The 19825-nt window shown below is 34.8% G+C and overlaps 1 protein-coding gene and 3 long non-coding RNA genes across 9 annotated transcripts; 2 read left to right on the top strand and 2 right to left on the bottom strand.

The window, feature by feature from the left end:
* Nucleotides 1–1659: 1659 nt before the first annotated feature.
* Nucleotides 1660–4750, bottom strand: LOC126914615 (uncharacterized). 3 transcript variants are annotated; one of them, XR_007709737.1, is made up of 7 exons: nt 4163–4750; nt 3852–3950; nt 3497–3775; nt 3141–3406; nt 2976–3072; nt 2201–2808; nt 1660–2056 (listed from the first exon to the last, which is right to left on the bottom strand). It is a non-coding gene; the product is annotated as an uncharacterized LOC126914615 (long non-coding RNA). The 3 variants fall into 3 exon arrangements; XR_007709736.1 differs by having other exon boundaries at nt 2201–2272; nt 2796–2808; nt 3141–3775; nt 4163–4743; XR_007709735.1 differs by having other exon boundaries at nt 3141–3775; nt 4163–4749.
* A 5-nt stretch (nt 4751–4755) lies between these two features.
* LOC126914618 (uncharacterized) lies at nt 4756–18455 on the top strand. The gene is made up of 2 exons (XR_007709740.1): nt 4756–4900; nt 18082–18455. It is a non-coding gene; the product is annotated as an uncharacterized LOC126914618 (long non-coding RNA).
* Nucleotides 5055–7687, top strand: LOC126914617 (uncharacterized). Its single transcript, XR_007709739.1, has 3 exons — nt 5055–6746; nt 6856–7258; nt 7544–7687. It is a non-coding gene; the product is annotated as an uncharacterized LOC126914617 (long non-coding RNA).
* Nucleotides 7747–12115, bottom strand: LOC126914606 (venom protease-like). 4 transcript variants are annotated; one of them, XM_050718758.1, is made up of 9 exons: nt 11578–12102; nt 11070–11487; nt 10859–10995; nt 10182–10267; nt 9687–9776; nt 8995–9297; nt 8715–8816; nt 8497–8642; nt 7747–8179 (listed from the first exon to the last, which is right to left on the bottom strand). In XM_050718758.1, the coding sequence occupies exons 3-9, from the start codon at nt 10861–10863 to the stop codon at nt 8015–8017; spliced, it is 897 nt and encodes a 298-aa protein (XP_050574715.1). In that variant the 5' UTR covers nt 10864–10995; nt 11070–11487; nt 11578–12102; the 3' UTR covers nt 7747–8014. The 4 variants fall into 4 exon arrangements, with proteins under 4 accessions (XP_050574715.1, XP_050574714.1, XP_050574716.1 ...); XM_050718757.1 differs by having other exon boundaries at nt 10859–11487; XM_050718759.1 differs by lacking the exon at nt 10859–10995 and having other exon boundaries at nt 11338–11487; nt 11578–12101.
* Nucleotides 18456–19825: the final 1370 nt, after the last annotated feature.

The raw sequence follows: 19825 nt of genomic DNA, 5'->3' as shown, positions 1-19825 counted from the left end.
ATATTCTATACAAACGTAATAAATTTTTAATATATATTGTGATGTACATTCTGTACATCATCAATATAATTTTTAATCATGCTGTTTGAAATTAAATCTTCTTACTTTTCTATTTTTGTACTGCTTCTTTTTAATTTCTCTATTTTTCTGTATTTTTGGAAAAATTATTTGAAATATTAAGAATTGCTTGCTTTATTTTATTTTCGATTAGTTAGGATTTGATTATTCCAGGTAAGGTTTATTATTTATAACAGGTTTTATTACTTATTTATTATTTAAGAGTTTGTTATTTTAGGATTAGTTCCTTTTAGGATTTCTTATCCTTCGAGTTTCTGTTTCAGATATATAGGTTTCAGATATAGGTCTATTTCAAGATGTTTTATTACATTAGGATTATTTATTCGATTAAGATGATTTAAAAGTTTCACAATGTACAAAGAAATAATCGCGTGAAATTTATGCTTTACACGTATTAAACACGCGATAATTTCAATGTCTATAGCCTCGAACGTATTCTGATTAGTTGTGTTATTGTCTGTGACATTGAAATCACAAAAATCCATTGCAAGTGTGATGTCATGCATTGTGGATGTAATTGGGTTTTTGGGTATTTCCTGTATCATTTGATTTGTACAGTACTATGTTAACGCAAGGACGGAAAAGTTATTATATATTTCCCGTCCATTATTTGAATCGTTGTGAAGTGTAACGAATTATATTCGATTCGAGGAAATGTTAATGGATTACCTATTTCACATGTAATTACATGGATATAAAAATCATTGCAAAAATAATTGATCTAATGACAATGGAATTTCCAATATTTTTTGTTTCGTCATGTCTTTTTCATAATATATCTTTTATAGGTACGTGATTTATTAATCGTTCGAATGGGAATAATTTTCGTATATTATTCAAATAATGATTCTAGTCATAAAATAAATTAAAACGATACCTGTAATGCAATCTGCGTATGACCTCAACCTCGATCTATGCTTATACAAGAAATTTTATTTATCAATGACTAGATATACAGCAATCAAATATTATAAAACTTCCTGAAAAATGGACATTAAGGTGTTAATATCTTTAATATTTGCAAGTTATTGTTTAGCGCTAATTAGTTAGAATGTAACAAGTGGTGTACCAGAATTGAGATAATTAAGCCATAAAAACAATCTTATTTTGATCTTTTTAATTTTTTAATTCTCTTTTGTTCTAATTCTTCGTAAAATTAAACTTCATTAGCTACTACACTTCATAGAATTAGAAGAGATAATTTTTCTTATATAATGTTTCCCAAATTTATCAGTAAAGTATATCTTCATAAAAATATCATTCCATATTAATGGTATATTTGGTGTCATACGAGATAACAGTTACCAGTGATGGCATATGTAACTTTATAAAGATATCTCGTTTTATTATATATGAAAAGAATGAGTACTTGTTGCTATATTTCAGATGAAAGAAAGGAGGCAATGATTTTACAGTAAATTCGTTCGTTTACAACTGATTCATTTACATTTCATAATAATACTGTGCATTCTGAATATGATGTTATGATTTGGTTTAAAATAATAAATAGTCCATTCCTGCATATTATTGTTCCAGCTTTACTTGTATTTTCGGTATTGGTATAAATAAAAAGACAATTAATGTCGTTCGAGTCAATTTTCGGATCATTTATATTACGTTTAATCCATATAGTTATTATATGAGACATAGTATCGCAAAATTTGGAAGAATAAAATGTTCGTACAGGAAGTACATTTTATGAGAACTCCAACAAATCTGTGCGTACCCTTAAAATACAAACTGATAGTGATTGTTCATAAGTTTATATACATTATCTAATGTCAATCGAAGGTATCAATTCTTCTTCTCTACAAGAGTACTTTTTCATTTATATGTGTTCAAAAATACGTTCAACCGTGAAGCATATGTCACCTACAACGTAAAAGAGCTTTCCTATACTTAATATTTCCTTTATATATGTATGAGTCTATTCTTCGCGTAGTATAAAATTACGAACAAATCTGGAATATTGTTTAATCTGAAAAGAAAAATAACTTATTAACATCATTCATTGATACGAGATTCAGAATGTTTGTTTTGTCTTGCAGAAAAAGAAGGCAGCCCTTTCTTTTAATGTGAAATAGAAAGCGAAAATTTGAAAACAGATTTTTTGGAAATTTACTTGCAAATATCGTTTTCAATATCGTGATTTTCTTCGCAATGGTACTGTGCTTTCAAATCTTCCAGTATCCCTCTAAAAACAAAAAATCGAACCTCGTTATTATTAACATAGGCATTACAAGGAAGAGAAGTATTAGAAAGCAACTCCTTTTCATTATGGATTTCTTTATAAACATGTAAATAAGAAATTCAGCTTTCGTTTTTTTCCTAAAGAATTTAATTCTTGTGTTTTGATTGATAATTATTACACTACAGCTTTTCGCGTACTGTTCGCATCTAACAATTTCCTAATAATAACTAGTTCAAAATTACATATGTTCTTGCATGAATTCAAAAGCACGTATGATACAATTACAATTGATTCTAAAATAATAATTGTTTAAAGATATTAAGATACTAATTAAACGTTCCACTATATTTCAAAATCTGAAACAATGAAACTTTATTTATAAAAAATGAAATTGTGTTTATATATTCTTTGTCATGATGCTATTTCTTATTACTATGTCGACATTTTTTAAAATTCATTTTGTTATCTCTACGCAATATGAAAATTCATATACTGCTTGATATTTTTTTACATATTATCCACCCACTGGATGATGTCTCCTGAAAAATCAAAATATCAATGTTATATTATTACAATGCTTCTTAAATTTCAATTTTTGACAAATTTGAAATCCAATATATTTTGCACAGTTATTATTTATCAAAAAATTCTAAGTTAATAACTTAACTTTCTTTTCAAATGGTAAATAACATATACTTTGACTTACCTGTAAGTTTTTGTTCCTAATCATCATTTCCTCTTGTAGAACATCATTATTGTTCCTATAATTACTACCAGTGTCATAGATAGTGAAGTGGCTACAACTGAATTAGTAGAAAATGATAAATAACTGTGTATAGCGATATAACAATGACACATAACTTTTACTTACATATCAGTCGATACGGGATTACTGTGATATCATGTTGATGTTTCTTAAGGCACTTGATTAGGTGTGATACAGTATCATTTCTTATGGAATACTGTAGATCAAGTATTTTATACGTAATAACAAGAATAAACAAGAATAAATCTAAATTATTCAGAAGTTCCAGTTTTGGCTTGGACATAAATGCAGGCCATTTGCAAAGAAGAAAGGACACGTTTCTATAGTCTCATTATAGTAACCACGAATACCAATTTCTGAATTACTGGTTACTAAATATAAATATCCCATAAAATTTATTATATTCCTTTAATTTTTAATACATACTTGAGTTAGTAGTTCTAAGTTATGAATCATTCTACCTGTGATATTGAACTTTTTCTTATAATATGATCACTCAAGTGAACAACATTAAGATCATGTAAACCATGCCATCCTACCTTACTGTGACGATACTTAGTTATATTATCTAACATTATAAAAATATCATCAAATTCAGGTCCTTTTATTCACATTACATGGCCATGATAATCTGGTTCTTCATTATATAATATTCCAAAATTTATTGTATATATAGGATGTACAAACCATGATATCAAGATATCAGTTCTTCCTTCCCAAGGTACAGTTTCACTAAAATTCTGATAGAATTAAAAATTAATTATTAATGTTCTAACAATCATATATTTTAAATACATTATAGTCAAAGATATATACCTGAGCAAATATAGGGGTGATTCCTTGATATTTATAAATGTCACCAGACCACATCATTGTGCCACTTCTTCTTTGTACACCAGCCTCTAGATTAACAGTCTAAACGAACATATAACGTTTTACAGAAGCTGTACAAAATATAGTATATATGCGCAATATTGAAGCGTTCAAGGGGATATAAAGGTAATGTACATCACATACACATGTACTCTCATGCAACAAAATATAATCAGATTTAACAGTATAGGCTTTTTTATCCATCATAGTAGATTGGAAATTTAAGTGTCTTACGAGGGTGAGTAAAAAGTTACCTGCTCTGTCGGTGTAGAATTTATTTTAAGCAATTGTCAAAAAAGAGATACATCATTTTTTGACATAATCGCCCAGTTTCTTTGTCCATTTGCTGAAGGATCTTCATATTTCCCCATTAAAAAATGTTTTGGGCTGAGCTGCGAACCACGAATGCATCGTCGTCTTCACTTCTTCATCAACTTTTTCGACACCCATCTCGCACAAACTTTTTGAAACCCAAATCTGTCGTGGACTATCGTATAAGCAGAACCATGGTTGATTTGCAAATGATTTGCCACATTATCCAGTGTCACTCGTCTATACCACAGAATATGTTCATGAGCACGTTCAATGTTGTCATCGTGGATGTGGCCGGTTGTCCAGCTGCTTTTTCATGACACTTTTGCGATCTTCTTTGAACTTCTGTGCCCATTCAAACACACTTTGTGACAAAACACTTTCTCCATAATGTGCATAAAGTCTTTGATAAATATAAGCATTAGACATAGCCTCCGACCGCAAGAAACGAATCACTGCATCCTGCACTGTTTTCCTGCAAATCACAGCTGGGGCAGCCATTGTTACTCGCGCAGCGGTACAAATGAATTGACGTAACACAATGAAACCTACACAGTAGTCACTGAACAGATACTGACGTCATCTGAAGAGTGTAGATGGGACAATACGGCCGACAGAAATTTTAAATATCTGGAGTGCGGATAAATTTTTACTGATCCCCGTATAGGAATCTGTAATCTGTAAGTATACTTTTGGCTGAATGGAAATTTCTCTTACATATAGTCGAAAATGCAAAAACAGTGTATTGAAAGTGATAAAAAAATAAGTAAATAAGTAATAAAAAAATAAGTAAAGTTTTGAGGTTGCACATGATTGCATGAGTACACGGGACGTTTTTAGCGCATAAAAGATAGTTTTGGAAGACACGAGACTTATCTTGTATTTTATGCACTCTCTGTCCGAACTTCCAGAAGCTCTCTATCCTATGAAGTGTTTTAGATTAGTCCTAAATTTGGTATGTACATACAAGAGGTATATGTTCTACGTGGAATATTTAATCAGGCTCTTGATACATCAAAAAGAAAATTTATAGAAGCTTTGCGAAAGTTGATTTATTATTATCAAAATTAATAGAAATTTAATTAATATTCATTTATCATCTTTACATATCTAAGTCGTGCAGATTTGGCGTGCGTAAGAAGTTAGTGTCGTTTCAAAGCTACATTACGTGTATTTTAAGGCTATAATTCTTAACGTACAAAGTAATACAAATTTGAGCTGTCTCTTATTTCCACAATAAGAAAATCTAACTTTACTTTTCGTATACGAAAAATGATATTTATGTAACATTAATGTAGTATCGTGGACAAAAGGCCTAAGATATCGGTCGAACCATAAACAATGTAGCGAGAGCCGAGGCGTCGTCGGGTCTATCAATGTGCCGTCGGTCCTTCAAGTGAATAGTTTCGTAGAAAAGGCCTATGTGACCCTGGCCACGGGCCTTCACAGAACACATGCGTGGTGGGGCTAAGAAAAGCAAAGGGATGCTAGCCCAGGGGATATGAGTTAGTTGGGAAATCGGACAGTGTGAGTTAAGAGGTTAGAGAGAGTGAGTGCGGAAGCCGGAGAGCGTGAGTGGAGGAGCCGGAGAGTATGAATCGGGAAGTTCAAAGCCGAGTATGATAATAAGACGTACGACAATATTGTAATCAGTTCGTTGTTTTGAATATTATTTGTTAAACCAAAACATCACTACTTGGTCTTGCTCTAAAGACCCATTTAAGTTACCACGTTAATCCTTAGAGTGCTATGGGCGCATATACGCGTCTGGCGAAAGCTATCGGTGTGGACTAAGGACACATATATACGTTTTCTGTAAGTGCCCGGCGTGGACTGAGGACGCATGTATGCGTTTGTCAATTTTTCCAAACACCTACGCAGAAGTAATACTATTACTTTTATGCGAGATAAATATAAATGCATTCCTTAGTAACGGCAACGAACAAATGCCAATAATGCCTCGTTATAACAGTTGTCTATCTGTTTCGCGGACAGTCGCATCTAATTATCAAGAAGAAAATGTGTTGTTTGTGTGAAAAATAAGGGAATGCAGAAAGTGCGATGTCGGATTATGTATCGATAATTGTTTTGAAATTTTACACACGCAACTGAATTATTAACTTGTATTATATTTACTAAATTCAGTTTTCTATTACCCAAATTCTAGTTAACTGTAAATTTCAATGTTTATAATAAATAATTAATACTAAAAAATAACGCTCTTGAATCATTTAATCTTGTGCAAAAGAATTACTATAACTTATTACGATTTGCGCTTTGAATAGTCAATCAATAGAGTTCAGTCTAACGAAAAAGTATTCCGTCCACAGCGATCGTCAGCGCTAGCTGCGCGCCGTCCGTACGGACCGCATAGGCTGCGAGTATTCAGCACTCTAAGGGTTAATAATCGTATTATTGCATCGCTTGGACAATGAAGTCAAGGTACGATGTGACCCTAGTGTAAACGCCGGGATATCCAGCTGCGGCGCACTTATGACCATAAGACACAACCCTATTTGATAGAAGGTGAATTTCTTTAATAGCATCATTTTCATACAATAAACGTGTATTTTCTATACAAAAATTCCGGTTTCATATTTACATACCTGGTATATGTATACCTGAACAAATGTAGGATTATTCCTTGATATTCACAAACGACACCAGACTACATCATTGTGCCACCATTCTTTATGCACCAGCATTTTGATTAATAATCTGAAGAATCATTCGAAGTACTTTTACAAAATCTGTATAAAATACAGTAAATATGCGCAATATTGAAGCATTCAACGGGGTAATGTACGTTCAAAGGTGATGTACGTCATGTATATCTATACTTACATGCAATAAAATACGAATAGATTTAACGTTATAAACTTTTTTATGCATCATAATAGATTGGGAATTAAAGTGTCTTGTAAATATTTGTAGTGTGTAAGTATACCTCTGGCTGAATAGAAATTTCTGTTATATACAGCTAAACATGCAGAAAGAGTGTATTTAATTGGGAAGTGTCTTGTAAATATTTGTAGCGTGTAAGTATACCTCTGGCTGAATAGAAATTTCTGTTATATACAGCTAAACATGCTGTTTTTAAACACTATTGTTTTTCGTTGAAAACTTCCTGTCTATTCCTGAAATCACGTAGATCCTCGAAATTTTACTTATTCTTTTATCACTTCCCAATTAAATACACATGTTTAGTGTATTTAATTGGGAAGTGATATAAGAATAAGAAAAGAATAATACACATGTTTAGTGTATTTAATTGGGAAGTGATAAAAGAATAAGTAAAATTTCGAGGATCTACGTGATTTCAGGAATAGACAGGAAGTTTTCAACGAAAAACAATAGTTTTGTAAGACGCGAGGTTTATCTTGTATTTTATGCACTCTCCGTGTCCGAACTTCTGGAAGCTCTCTAACTTATGAAGAGTAGTCCAAAATTTTGCATATACGTACAAGGAGTATACGTTCTAAATGGAATATGGTCTTGATACATCAGAAACAAGATTTATAAAAGCTTTGCGAAAGTTGATTTATTATTACCATCAAAAAAAAAAAAAGAAGCGGAAAAAGTAATTTAATTAATGTTCGTTTATCATTTTTATATCTCTAAGTCGTGCAGTTTTAGCGTGTCTAAAAAATTAGTGTTGCTTTGAAGTGACATTTCATGCATGATAAGACTATAATCCGTGCCACACAAAACAATAAGTTTGAGCTGACTCTTATCTCCACAATTATAAATTTCAGTTTTACTTTTCGTACACGAAAAATGATATTTAGGAGACACTAATAATTTTGCAACACTGGCAGAATGAAGTCGTCAAAGTACGACGTGACCCTAGTGTAAACGGCGGGAAATCTAACAGTGCCACAGTTGTGACCACTGGACAAAACACCTATTTGATAGTAGGTGAATTGCTGTGGTATCATCAGTGGTCCTCCGCTGTCAGCCTGAAATGATCGTTAAATTTTTAATCATAGTTACTGAAATATTTCAATCGAATTATATTGAAATTATACTTATATACAGTAATAATTTATTATTAATTTATGTATTGAAATATTCCAATTTATAATGTATATGTTATATGTATTTTGAAAAAACTAAGATCAGAAGGAAATTAGATTAAATACTATAATGATGTGTGAGAAATGGACAAAGGTCTTAAGTTAACTTTAATAATATTTAAGAACTCGATTTGACGTTGATTCGAATTGACTTATCATCAGACACTGTATAATTTATGGTAAATCTGTTATTTAATTACTTCACAAGCATCCTTTCCTTTCTCACCGGCGCATATTACTTTTGTGGTGATACGCTGCTTATCAATTGGCCAATAACGTTTCTTGCATTCGGTGTTGCCAATCACTGGCACTTGTACTTCCAGTAATTCGTCACTCAAATCTCCACCTACGAAGAAAATGAGAGGGACATTTAGAACTGGAACAAATTTCATTTTATTATGAAATTGGTATTACTTACCAAATTTTACCGTTCCCCATCCAGCAACGAAAGGATGGTAGCCCTCGAAGTTATTATTTCGTAAGGGCTGGTCTATAGGGAGACAAATAGGACGTATGTATTCTGAAAAGTAAGGAAATAAATCATAGTGAAGAAAACGAGGGACGAAGTGTATAAGGAAGAATTCTACACGTTTTATAATACAATATAATATATATACAGTAAAAAATTTAGCGAAATGATACTTCAGTAATACCCAGTAGCATAAATATTAGAAAATCAATAATATTTGAAGACTTACCCGAAAATGGAACATTTTTCTTCAGTTTAAGAATAGCAATATCATCATTGTGTGTACCGTTAGTATAATCAGGATGTTCTAGTATATATTCGATTTCTATTTGAACAGGATGCGCTCCATCATCATCTCGTCCTAGATCTAAGTCCCCGATACGAACCACGTACAATCCAAAAATTTCTACGCAATGTCCTGCGGTCAAAACATGCCTAGCCGATATCAGGGTACCTCCGCAGGCCCAATAAGGTTCCCCATCTGGTTCATTGCAATTAATATAACCTAATGCAGCCATCCATGGCCAAGCACCTGAAATGCAATAGTATAGTTGTGAACATACATAATTTCTTCTCACGTAATGAATTAAACGCTATTATTATGCATTCGATATTCGATCATGCAAAGGACGATAAGTACATACGTACAAATACTCAAATAGAGATTTGATTAAAAGAGAAATTGAATTTTGACTTCAATGTAATAACAATTATTAGATAATTCCATATAATTTCTACTTGAATTATACAAAACTCTAAAAATCAAACATATAATTTCTCCCTTAACTTCTCCCCTTTCTTTTGATCTCTGTCTATATTGTACTTTGATATGCTGGTTAGTGCCTTTCAAGTTCATGCTCCATAGTAAATCGCTTCTAATTAAACGGGAAGATTAATCGAAAAGAAAGACGTAAAACGTACCAAGTTTAGCTGGTTTACCACCAACAATCCTATTGTGCGTAACGTTGCTGAAACCACAATGTGGTGGACGCAAGGGCACACCCGAGGTTGCTATAAAACATTTATAGAGAAAGAAGTTATTATATTTAGAGAATTGACAATAGAGTGATGAATTAATTCGTCTTCGCTGGTTGTTTCACGTTTATCCTAGTTATCACGTTTGCTTCGTACGTGAAGCGAGTCGTTGGAATATTCGCGAAGTTAACAAAACACTTTTCGGAAATAAAACCGGTGAAGAGGTGAATACTTTAATGGTACTTTCCCATTAACTTCGTGACCATTAGCTTCGTGACCATTTCGAAAATAAAAAATCAAACGTGTACCTTTCAATTTTATGTGTTCACGCGTGACTTCGCTTTCTTCACTGATAATTACCAAACGCGTAAAATTTCGGAACTGCATGATGCAATTGAACTGCAATCTGTAGTATGGAAAAAGACAACGTAAAGTGCAAACCTTTAGTGCGCCCCGCTTCAACTGATGGATGCAGGAGGACAATTAAAGCCAAACACGCGAACAGTATCTTGAAGCCAGTCATTGTCCTGAAATAAAAAAGTGACAAATTGAAAAGACGCAAGACTGATAACGGTCAATAAATCTAATAACAGAAATTCGGATAACACTACGATATAATGTTTTGGAAGAAAGAGTGAAATACTGCGGCGAATGAGAAAGACACTGAAGTAATAAAAATAAAAGAGACTTAGTTCGTACGATAAATTGAATTTACGTTAGAAAAGAGGCACGATCACGCGAAATAGATCATAGGAATGACAAATATCATCGATATACGTTTCTGTATAATTTCATCTTTGAAAATTGTTTAGTTTAACACTAAAACGATCAAACTCGTCGCAATGACAAGCTTCAAAATATTCATTTTTGCAAATCACTCAAAAGCACCACAGTACTTTTTATAAAATTAACGTTGATTTTTGCGGAGTTACTAAGATGTCTACAAGGAACTTGCAAGAAAGGTACAAATAGGAAAAATCATCAATTTCAGATAACTTTAATGGAAAAATCTGGATACTTGTAAATATTAAAACACGTTTCTATACGTACATAAGAAGATTTATAACAAAATGCTCTATATAAATTCAATTCGTATTGTACATTTCGTTCCTACTTACCTCATCACTCCTGAGAAACGTAGATACACTTGTTCCAACTTTCGTCGAAGTACCTATTTATACCATCACCTTGTCATTTCACTTACAATTATCTATTATATTGCATGTTTTATTGCACATTACCGATAGTTGTGCTACTAAAATTTACAAAACAGCAATAGCGTGGTAACAAAAATAAGTACTTTTTGCGCGTATATTACATAAAAGTTACCTTTACGGTGAAAACTGTTTGCTCGTGTTTGCATGTGCAACTTTAATTCATCCTAAAAGTCATTGATTTGTAGGCACCGAATTATCAGAAATCAATCACGTAAATCTTTAGAACCTTCTACTTGTACGCTTGATGGCTAACTGAGAAATGCCACTCAACGATGCTCACTTTTACGAATAATTTGCAATGGTCCAACAGTGATACTTTACACTCGCGTTATCATACGTTCATAGTATGTGGTACCTCTCTGTATATAATATTTACGCACTCGAGAGGGAGATTGACACATCGTTATTCTTTCTTCAGGAATCAACCTCTTCTTTACCATATCCTTGCCACGGATGCTCCGTATTTTCCTACGATTGGAATTCCCATCGTTGCCACATTCCCAGAATCGAGCAAACATTTTACGATGTTACTAATGAAAATATTCTAAGTTATGATTTACGATTATCACATTTTTTACGTCAGAGAAAATGCCTGTGTCGTTGTATAACTTAACACTTACCATTCCATAATCAGTCAAACGATCAGTGTTAAGAACGTATAAACCATGGTATTCTATGTTACTGTGAAGATACTTAGTTATATTATCTAACTGGATAAGAATATCACGAAATTCAGGTCCTTTTATTCCAATCACATGACCATGATAATGTGACATCAATCGCATCTCAACCTACATCGGAGATAAGACATCGATCCCCGAGCTTCGGACTCCTTTGGACACATCACCACCTTATCATCACAGCCTACACAGAAGCTACGACACAACTTAGTTTACATCGTGCATCGATCCCCCGACCCTCGGATACTTTTCCACGTCATAACATACACCGAGCTCCTCAACATCCTCGAACCAAAACGCATATAAGCCGAGACTTCGGCCAGCTCGGGCCGTTCTTTTGCTAGTTCCTGTTCTTGTGCACCCCCTTTCTTCGGTTCAGTGTCATTCTATTTTTATAAGTGCTAAATTTATAATAAAGTTCGATAAAAGAAAATTAATAGTTGGGTTACGACTCAGCCTTCTTTTCTCTTACAATCCAAGTGTCAATTTTACGTAGCAATAATCTAGCTCTTCAATGTATAATATTCCAGAATTTAGATTCCCTAATTATGATTAGACCGTGGATGTTTATATAAATTCGCAGCTTTATTTAACGCTATTACATAAATACAATTATGGAAATTGAACTTAAATAGAAATTTCTTTCATTCAAGGCAATTAAGTATCACAACTCATTTATTACGTTAATCCTTAAGAATATAACAAAAACTTTACTTTCAATATTTTCTATCGAAAATATTCACATTACTCTATGCAATCTGTGTGTATTTCTACACTTTTAAATTTACTATAAATGTACAGTCTATTTATAACTCATCATAATGGTTTTGTTTAAATTACGTTTGTAGAATACTTCACTTGTCAATAGAGGGCCATCGATATCAACATAGGGCTCCCGATGTTAATTGCTTTCTCACTAGTGGTCACATTGACTGTTTGTTTCAATAAATATAACTTCTAACACAAGTCTTCCTATTCCAGTGTCTAAGGTATATAGGTCTGCTAGGTAAGCCTTACTGAAGAGTCCAACTAGCAGATCTCGGACGAAACACTGCTGCTCCTCTCTACTCCTTTTCCTTTATTTATCCATTGTAAATCAAGGCCGGAGTATTTTCGCGATGGAGGATTAATTGAAGAATGAGTGTTGTAAAGAACTGGTATTGGGATTGTAAATTTATCTCTTATGTTCTTACAGCATTTCTTCTTCTCTTTACATTCTCAAGACCCATAGGAGGTTTAGGAGAGAGGGCAAAAGACTATGAATGTGCCAAAGTAATACTCAGAGGGCTCTTCTAGTCATTAGCTCATTAGGTTAACACCAGTAATATTACCAGTATAATACTGATATTAATATCTCTGAACCAGTATTGTACACCAGTATTAACCTAATTATCCCCCTCCTGATACGGAGTGGGATGCCGCTCCAGTGGGAAACATCGCAGAGAAGATGTGGGAGAATCGCCCGGCCTTGGATACAGCTGCGCAAGAGGGAGGAGCCTTCGTTTCCCAATGTTCCTACCATATATATACAATTCCTCCCTCTTCCTGTCTTCCATTGTGTCTAAGGCATGAACCTGCTAGGTAAACCTTACTGATGAGTCCACTAGCAGGCTCTGGACGAAACACAGTTTTTTTTTCTTTTTCTCCATCTTCTTTCATATATTCATGATAATTGTAGCTGCTGCATGTAGATGTCGTCGTGCTTCTTGCTGGAGTACTGCTGTATTTTCTTCTTATTTAGATGTCGTGGAAGAAAAGTCGGACGTCGGAAAAATACGGGCGCCGGGGATTTGAACCCGGGTCCCAAACGTTTGTACCCCATGGTGCTAACCACTGCTTTTTTTTTTTAACTTTGTTTATTAATTCCAGGTTTTTTACATATTTTCTTTTTACATGATTTTTTTTCCAGAATAAACGCCGAATTCTAATTGTAGGGTGGTACAGGCAAAAGTACCGATACGCGACGGTACGACGTAGCCATGCATTATTACATTTTTTTTTTCTTTTTTTTAAGATTATTATTGTGCCTTAAATTTAAGCCGCTGTTGCGCTGTGCTTATGTACGATATTTTAATTTATATCCTGAAAGCCTGGACGCAAAAACAGGACAGTTCGCTAGCCTATTGGGGGGGAGGGGAGGGATGTTCTGTGGGATTAGTATAATATTTGTTTATCTATTTACATTTTTACATATTTACACTTTATTCGGTGAGCGTTGCCGTTCTGTGGTTCTTTATCTTGTTGTTTTTTGTTATGGGTTCCGTATCCACCAATATTTTTTTGTGTTTTTTCTGTGTTTGTCTTCTGTATCCTTTTGGGGGAAGGCCATGTTATATCTCCACCTAGTGTCTGCAGTACGGCCATCTAGGTTTTCCTCGTATTGTATAGATTTCATTCCTATTTTCCTTTGCATATGATAAATTATGGGGATGTTGTTTTGGTCTTGGAGATAGTTTCTTTCGTCTAGGTATAGGAAGGCTTCGGGGGGGATGTAGCCTGTTAACAGAGTGTTTTTGAAGTATGCGTCGTTTGGGTATAAGCAGCCGAAGATTAGGCTGTTTTCTTTGATCTTCGCGGCTTGCGCGAAGTGGTTTCTTGTTAGTTTTAGCATGTGACAGTCGATGCGGTGGATGTTGGCTAAGTCGTATATTTTTTTGTTTTTTACGTATTTTCTGTATCCGCTGTGTTCTGATCTGTAAATGCTCAGGCAAGATTTGATGCATTTTCTTTCAAATATGCGAATTTTTTCCATTACTGACGCTGGTATGTTGTACCATATTGGACAGCCGTAGGTTATAATGGGTCTTATTAGCGTTTGGTAGCACATGATTTTTACTTTGCTATCGAGATGTCTGGAATAAAACAGCCTTTTTGTATTCCAAAAAGCTTTGCTGGCTTTGGAGAGTTGGATTTTGATGTGTTGCTTGTATTTTAGTTTTTCATCTATATTTACTCCTAGGTATTTTACGCGATTTTTATGTGGTATGAGGTTCTCTTCGTTTGCTTTTTCTTTTAGGTAGATTTTCCTGACGTGTTTCCTTTCTGCTGGGCCGATTTTGCTTGTCATGGGTCTGAATAGAATGGTTTCGCATTTGCTTGCGTTAATTTTTAGTTTCCATGTATGATAGTAATCGCTGATTTTGTTAAAGAGTTCTTGCAGTTCTGTTCTTATCGTTTTGGTTTTGCGGCCTGTTACCGGCTATTGTGTAGTAGTTTTCCTGTTTGTCGAGTTGTAAAAGTTGGAAGAGATTGTCGAATTCGTCGTTAAATTGTTTCTGGTTTCCGTAGGCTGCGTAGGCTGCGGTGATAAATAAGTTTTCCTTATTGTTTATTTTTATTTTTATGATCGTCGTCTCTAGGATTTTGAAGTTTGTTATTTTGTCGTTTTGGATTATTTTGAACTTCAGGGGGTTTTTTATGAGGATTGCCGTTCCTCCTCCTTGGGTAGCGTTTGGTCAGTCGTGTCTTATTATAGAGTAGTTTTTGTAGTGCACTTTGTGTCTATAGTTCAGTTTTGTTTCTGAGATAAGTACTATGTCAGGGGTTTCTTTCTTAATTAAGGTTAGCATGCTGTATCTTTTTTGGTTTGGGATTAGGGAGTTGGCGTTTATTGAGATGATTTTCAGATGTTTAACTTTTATCTGATTTGTTTTTTGCTGTAATTGGTGGACGAGTGGGTTTTGGCTAATCTTCGTCTATATTTTCGATGATGTTGAAGATGGAGTCGATTCTTTCTTCATGCGTATTTAATGCTTTTTTTATTTCATTTAGTTGTGTTTGTTGGTCGCTTAGTGCTTTTAGAATGCTTTTTTTGAAGTCTTCAATGACATTTATTATGCTTAGTTGGGGTGTGTCTATCGTTGGGTTGGGGTTTTGTTTGACTCGTGCCGCTATATTTGTTACTTGTGGGCTTGTCTCGCTTATACTTGTTCCTTGTTTTACTATGTCCGCGAACTTTAGCTCGGGGACGTACTTACGGCTTATTTTGGCGATTCTTTCGGTTTTTGTTGTTTTTGCTTTGGTGATTTTTTTCATTAATCTTTTTACGTAGTTCGGCGAGTTTTGGGCATCCTTTGTATGATGCAGGATGCCCGAAGTTTTTGCAGTTTACGCAATAGATTTTTTCTTTGCTTACTGCGACTTCTTTTTTTAACTTGCACTCGCCTGGTCCGTGCGGTTCGGTGCATTTTACACAGCGATAGTTTAGGTTGCAGTTTTGTGCTGTGTGGCCTATTCACTGGCATTTGTAGCACTGCGTGATGTCGTTTTTTTTAATTTTTTCCCATGCTATTTTCAGGTAGTTCAGTCTGTTTATTTTTAGTAGATTCCCAATGTTGCTATCGGGGGAGACTTGAATTATATAGATTGGGAGCAATATATTGTTCTCCCTTGATTTTCTTGTTGAGAATCGAGACACTTTGGTGAAGTTAACTTCTTCTATTTTTAGGGCTTTTAGGTCTTCTAGTATTTCCGCTTCTGTGTAGCTGTTTCCTAGCCCTTTTAGTAGGTACGTGTGGGGTTTTTGAGATTTTGGGGTATATGTGAAATAGGCCGTGTTGGCCGCGGTCAGTATTTTTTTTGCATTCGCGTAGTCATTTAGATTTTGAAGATAAAGCACGTGCTTACCTGAATGGATTCTTTTGATGTGAAAATTCTTGATTTTGAGGGAATTTTCCATGAGTGCTATCGTGTCTTTCGGGTCTTATAGTGTTATGATGATAGGGGGCGGCCTGGCCCCTTTTGCCGGTGCGGGGGAGTCTGCCTGGTCTTCAGCGGGGTGGCTGGGGGGCAGGCCCTTATGCGTCTGGCTTTTCAGTGGGGTTGTAAGTTGTGGTGTTGTTTTCTTCGACGGAGCGGCGGGGGAGGTACTTGTCCGGGCGACATTGTTTTTGTTCGTGGTTATCGGTGATGTGACCAGGGGTGTGGGCTGTCTGGTTGCTTTTTTCCTTAGTAAGTCGTTTTCTTTTTTAATGTTTCGATGATAGTTTCCTGCGGTTGCGATGCGCAGGGATCTTGAGCTTGGAGGGCTTCGAATCTGTTTTTTATTGGGATTGCCATTGGTTGGGGGCTTCTTTTTTGTTTCATGTTTTCGTTTTTTTCGTAACGCTCTTCTTGAGAATCGCTTTCTTCTTCTTTTAAATTTTCTTGTCTGATTTCTTTTTTGTTCCTGCTTACCAGGTTTAGAGGCGGATTGAGTTTCCGCGTCTTTTGTGCAGCAGGTCTTATGCTGCTATCTTTAATTATCTGTTGCTTTTCTATCTTCCTTTTGACCCCTTTTTTTGTCGGGCTTATGGCGGATTCCGCCTCCTTGGTTTCAATTTCATTCCTTTCCTCTTCTATTTTTATATTGTTTGTAGTGTGGGTGATGTTATCACTATTTTTTCACTGTTTAGCACTCTTTTCGTTTTTTTTTTTTCTCCGCTCTTTCACTGTATACTGTACACTGTATAGCTTGCCGCGCTCACTGTTAGGGCCTACGCCTGGTAATCCCTTAGGGCCGAGAGGTCCAGCCTGCTCGGAGGATCACGGTCAACTGGCGCTAACCACTGCGCTGCCGTCGTCCGACACTAGTTCGCGTCGAGTGGTGGTTTTTGTGGTGTTTAGTGCCGCCACAGAAATGACTACAATGTATGATGTATAATATAATGAATTCAAATTGTCTAAAAAAGTTTACAAGTTTATAAAGATTTTTCTATAAAATGTTTTAAAAAGAAGCTGATGCTATTATATAGCATTTTCAAGCATTTACGAAAATTGATGTAATTATTAGGTCTCAGTTAAAGCCAAAGGACGGAACATAGAAGTATTTAACACTGAAGCTTTCGAACTAAATTGAAATTCTAAGTCTTTTTAATTTTCATGCAGAAATTTATTCTTTTTCTGAATTAAAATTCTAACTGAAATACTAAATAAATGTTAAAAATTTTGATTTTAATGAAAATATCACAATTCAATCAAATAAACTTTCAATCACAATGTAAAATGTATAAAATTTAAATTAAACTGTAATGTCGACCGTGTAATTTTCATACTGGTAAAAGGATATATATATATCGGGTTGGCGTTAAGATTACGGTTAGGATTAGGGGCGTGAAACGAATCCTCAGTTGAATTAGACGTTGTTATTATGCAATAGAGAAGATATTTACTAGTACAAATATGATTATTAGTACAAGTGTGGATATTGCAGAATTGACAAGTAACCGCGGTGATTAGACACTACTGATAATGGTCGTAGGTTCGATAACGAATCCGCAGTCAACGGGATAACAAATGTACTTTCTTCCAAAGTCTAAGTCTGACTCGATTTACTTGTCTACGGTACAAGTATAACTAAACTAGCTCTTTGTTAAAACGTAAAATATTCCCCGAGCGTAAAGACACTATGTAACTCGCTAATGCGACCTCACGAGAGAATGACTGTCCGTCACGATAATGCTGCAGAGGAAAACTATGATGGGGCGTGTCTAAGGACATGAGATTGTCACGACCGGCATACCTCAAATCCGATGGACCGATGATGGAGATAGAGATGTGGCGGTCTTGGCGACGATGTATATCGCCGAAGTGCCTAATGAGTCATCTGTATCCCAACGGTCTTTCCACCGAATGTCCTAGAAGTGTGACAACGGTCACGTACGCCTACAGGGTAGTGGGGATATTGAGGGATGACAAACAAAGAAGAACCAGATGTTACCGAAAGTCAAATTGTAAGAGCTTCAGTCTTGGAAAGTCACGGCTGGAGCTCAGAACAAAATCGCAGTCAGTGTAAATTCAGAATACAAGAAATAAATTCTCTTGTTTTTTTGTTACCTTAATTTTTTCTTTTCGTTCGAGCCTCCTGCTTTTTATTTTACGTGACAAGATCATCGGATTCGTCGAGAAAAGTCTTCGTTCGGAAAGTGAGAGAAATTGACGTTGCTATTAATTGGTCAATTTCCATGTTGGCGGTTAGAGAGAAATTTCAGAAAATGATACTTTAATAATACTCAATAATATATATTCAACTATATTTGTGGAAATTGGAACTTACTCGAAAATGGCACCTCCTCCACCAATCTAAGAATGGCAATATCATGATTGTGTATATTGGGAATATAATCTGGATGTATTAGTTTAGATTCGAATCCCATTTGAATAGGATGCGCTCCGTCGTCATCTCGTTTTAGATTTAAATCCGCGATACGAACCACGTAAAAATCACTGCGTATTGCACAATGTGCTGCGGTCAAAACATGCCTAGCCGATACTAGGGTACTTCCGCACAACTATTGTGTTACCCAGTGTGGGTTTGAGCAGTTACGGAAACCTACTGCAGCGATCCATGGCCAGGCACCTAAAATGCAATAGACATAGTTGTGAACATACATCATTTTTTCTCGCGTGATGAGTTAAAAACTATTGTTATCGATAACTACATACGTACAAATACGATACATAAATACAATTATGGAAATTGAACTTAAATAGAAATTTCTTTCATTAAATACAATTAAGTATCATAACTCATTTATTACGTTAATCCTTAAGAATATAACAAAAACTTTACTTTCAATATTTTCCATATCTTTACACATTATTCTACGCAATTTGTGTATTTCTATACTTTTAAATTTACCATAAATGTATAGTCTCATTATAACATTATAACTCATCACAATGGCTTTGTCTAAATTACGTTTGTAGAATACGTCTTACATTTGTCAACAGAGGGCCATCGATATCAACATAGGGCTCCCGATGTTAATTGCTTTCTCACTAGTGGTCACATTGACTGTTTGTTTCAATAAATATAACTTCTAACACAAGTTTTCCTATTCCAGTGTCTAAGGTATATAGGTCTGCTAGGTAAGCCTTACTGAAGAGTCCAACTTAGCAGATCTCGGACGAAACACTGCTGCTCCTCTCTACTCCTTTTCCTTCATTTATCCATAGTAAATCAAGGCCGGAGTATTTTCGCGATGGAGGATTAATTGGAGAATGAGTGTTGTAACGAACTGGTGTTGGGATTTGTAAATTTATCTCTTATGTTCTTACAGCATTTCTTCTCTTCACATTCTCAAGTCCCATAGGAGGTTCTGGAGAGAGAGCAAAAGACTTAAAAATGTGCCAAAGTTGCCATTTGAGGCTCTCTGAATCTAGTCATAGCTCATTAGGTTAACACATCAGTATTAAATCGCTACCATGA

The sequence above is a fragment of the Bombus affinis genome, chromosome 3, assembly GCF_024516045.1.
Source record: "Bombus affinis isolate iyBomAffi1 chromosome 3, iyBomAffi1.2, whole genome shotgun sequence".
In the NCBI taxonomy this organism is placed as follows: Eukaryota; Metazoa; Arthropoda; class Insecta; order Hymenoptera; family Apidae; genus Bombus; species Bombus affinis.
This window is presented reverse-complemented; position numbering and strand designations above follow the sequence as displayed.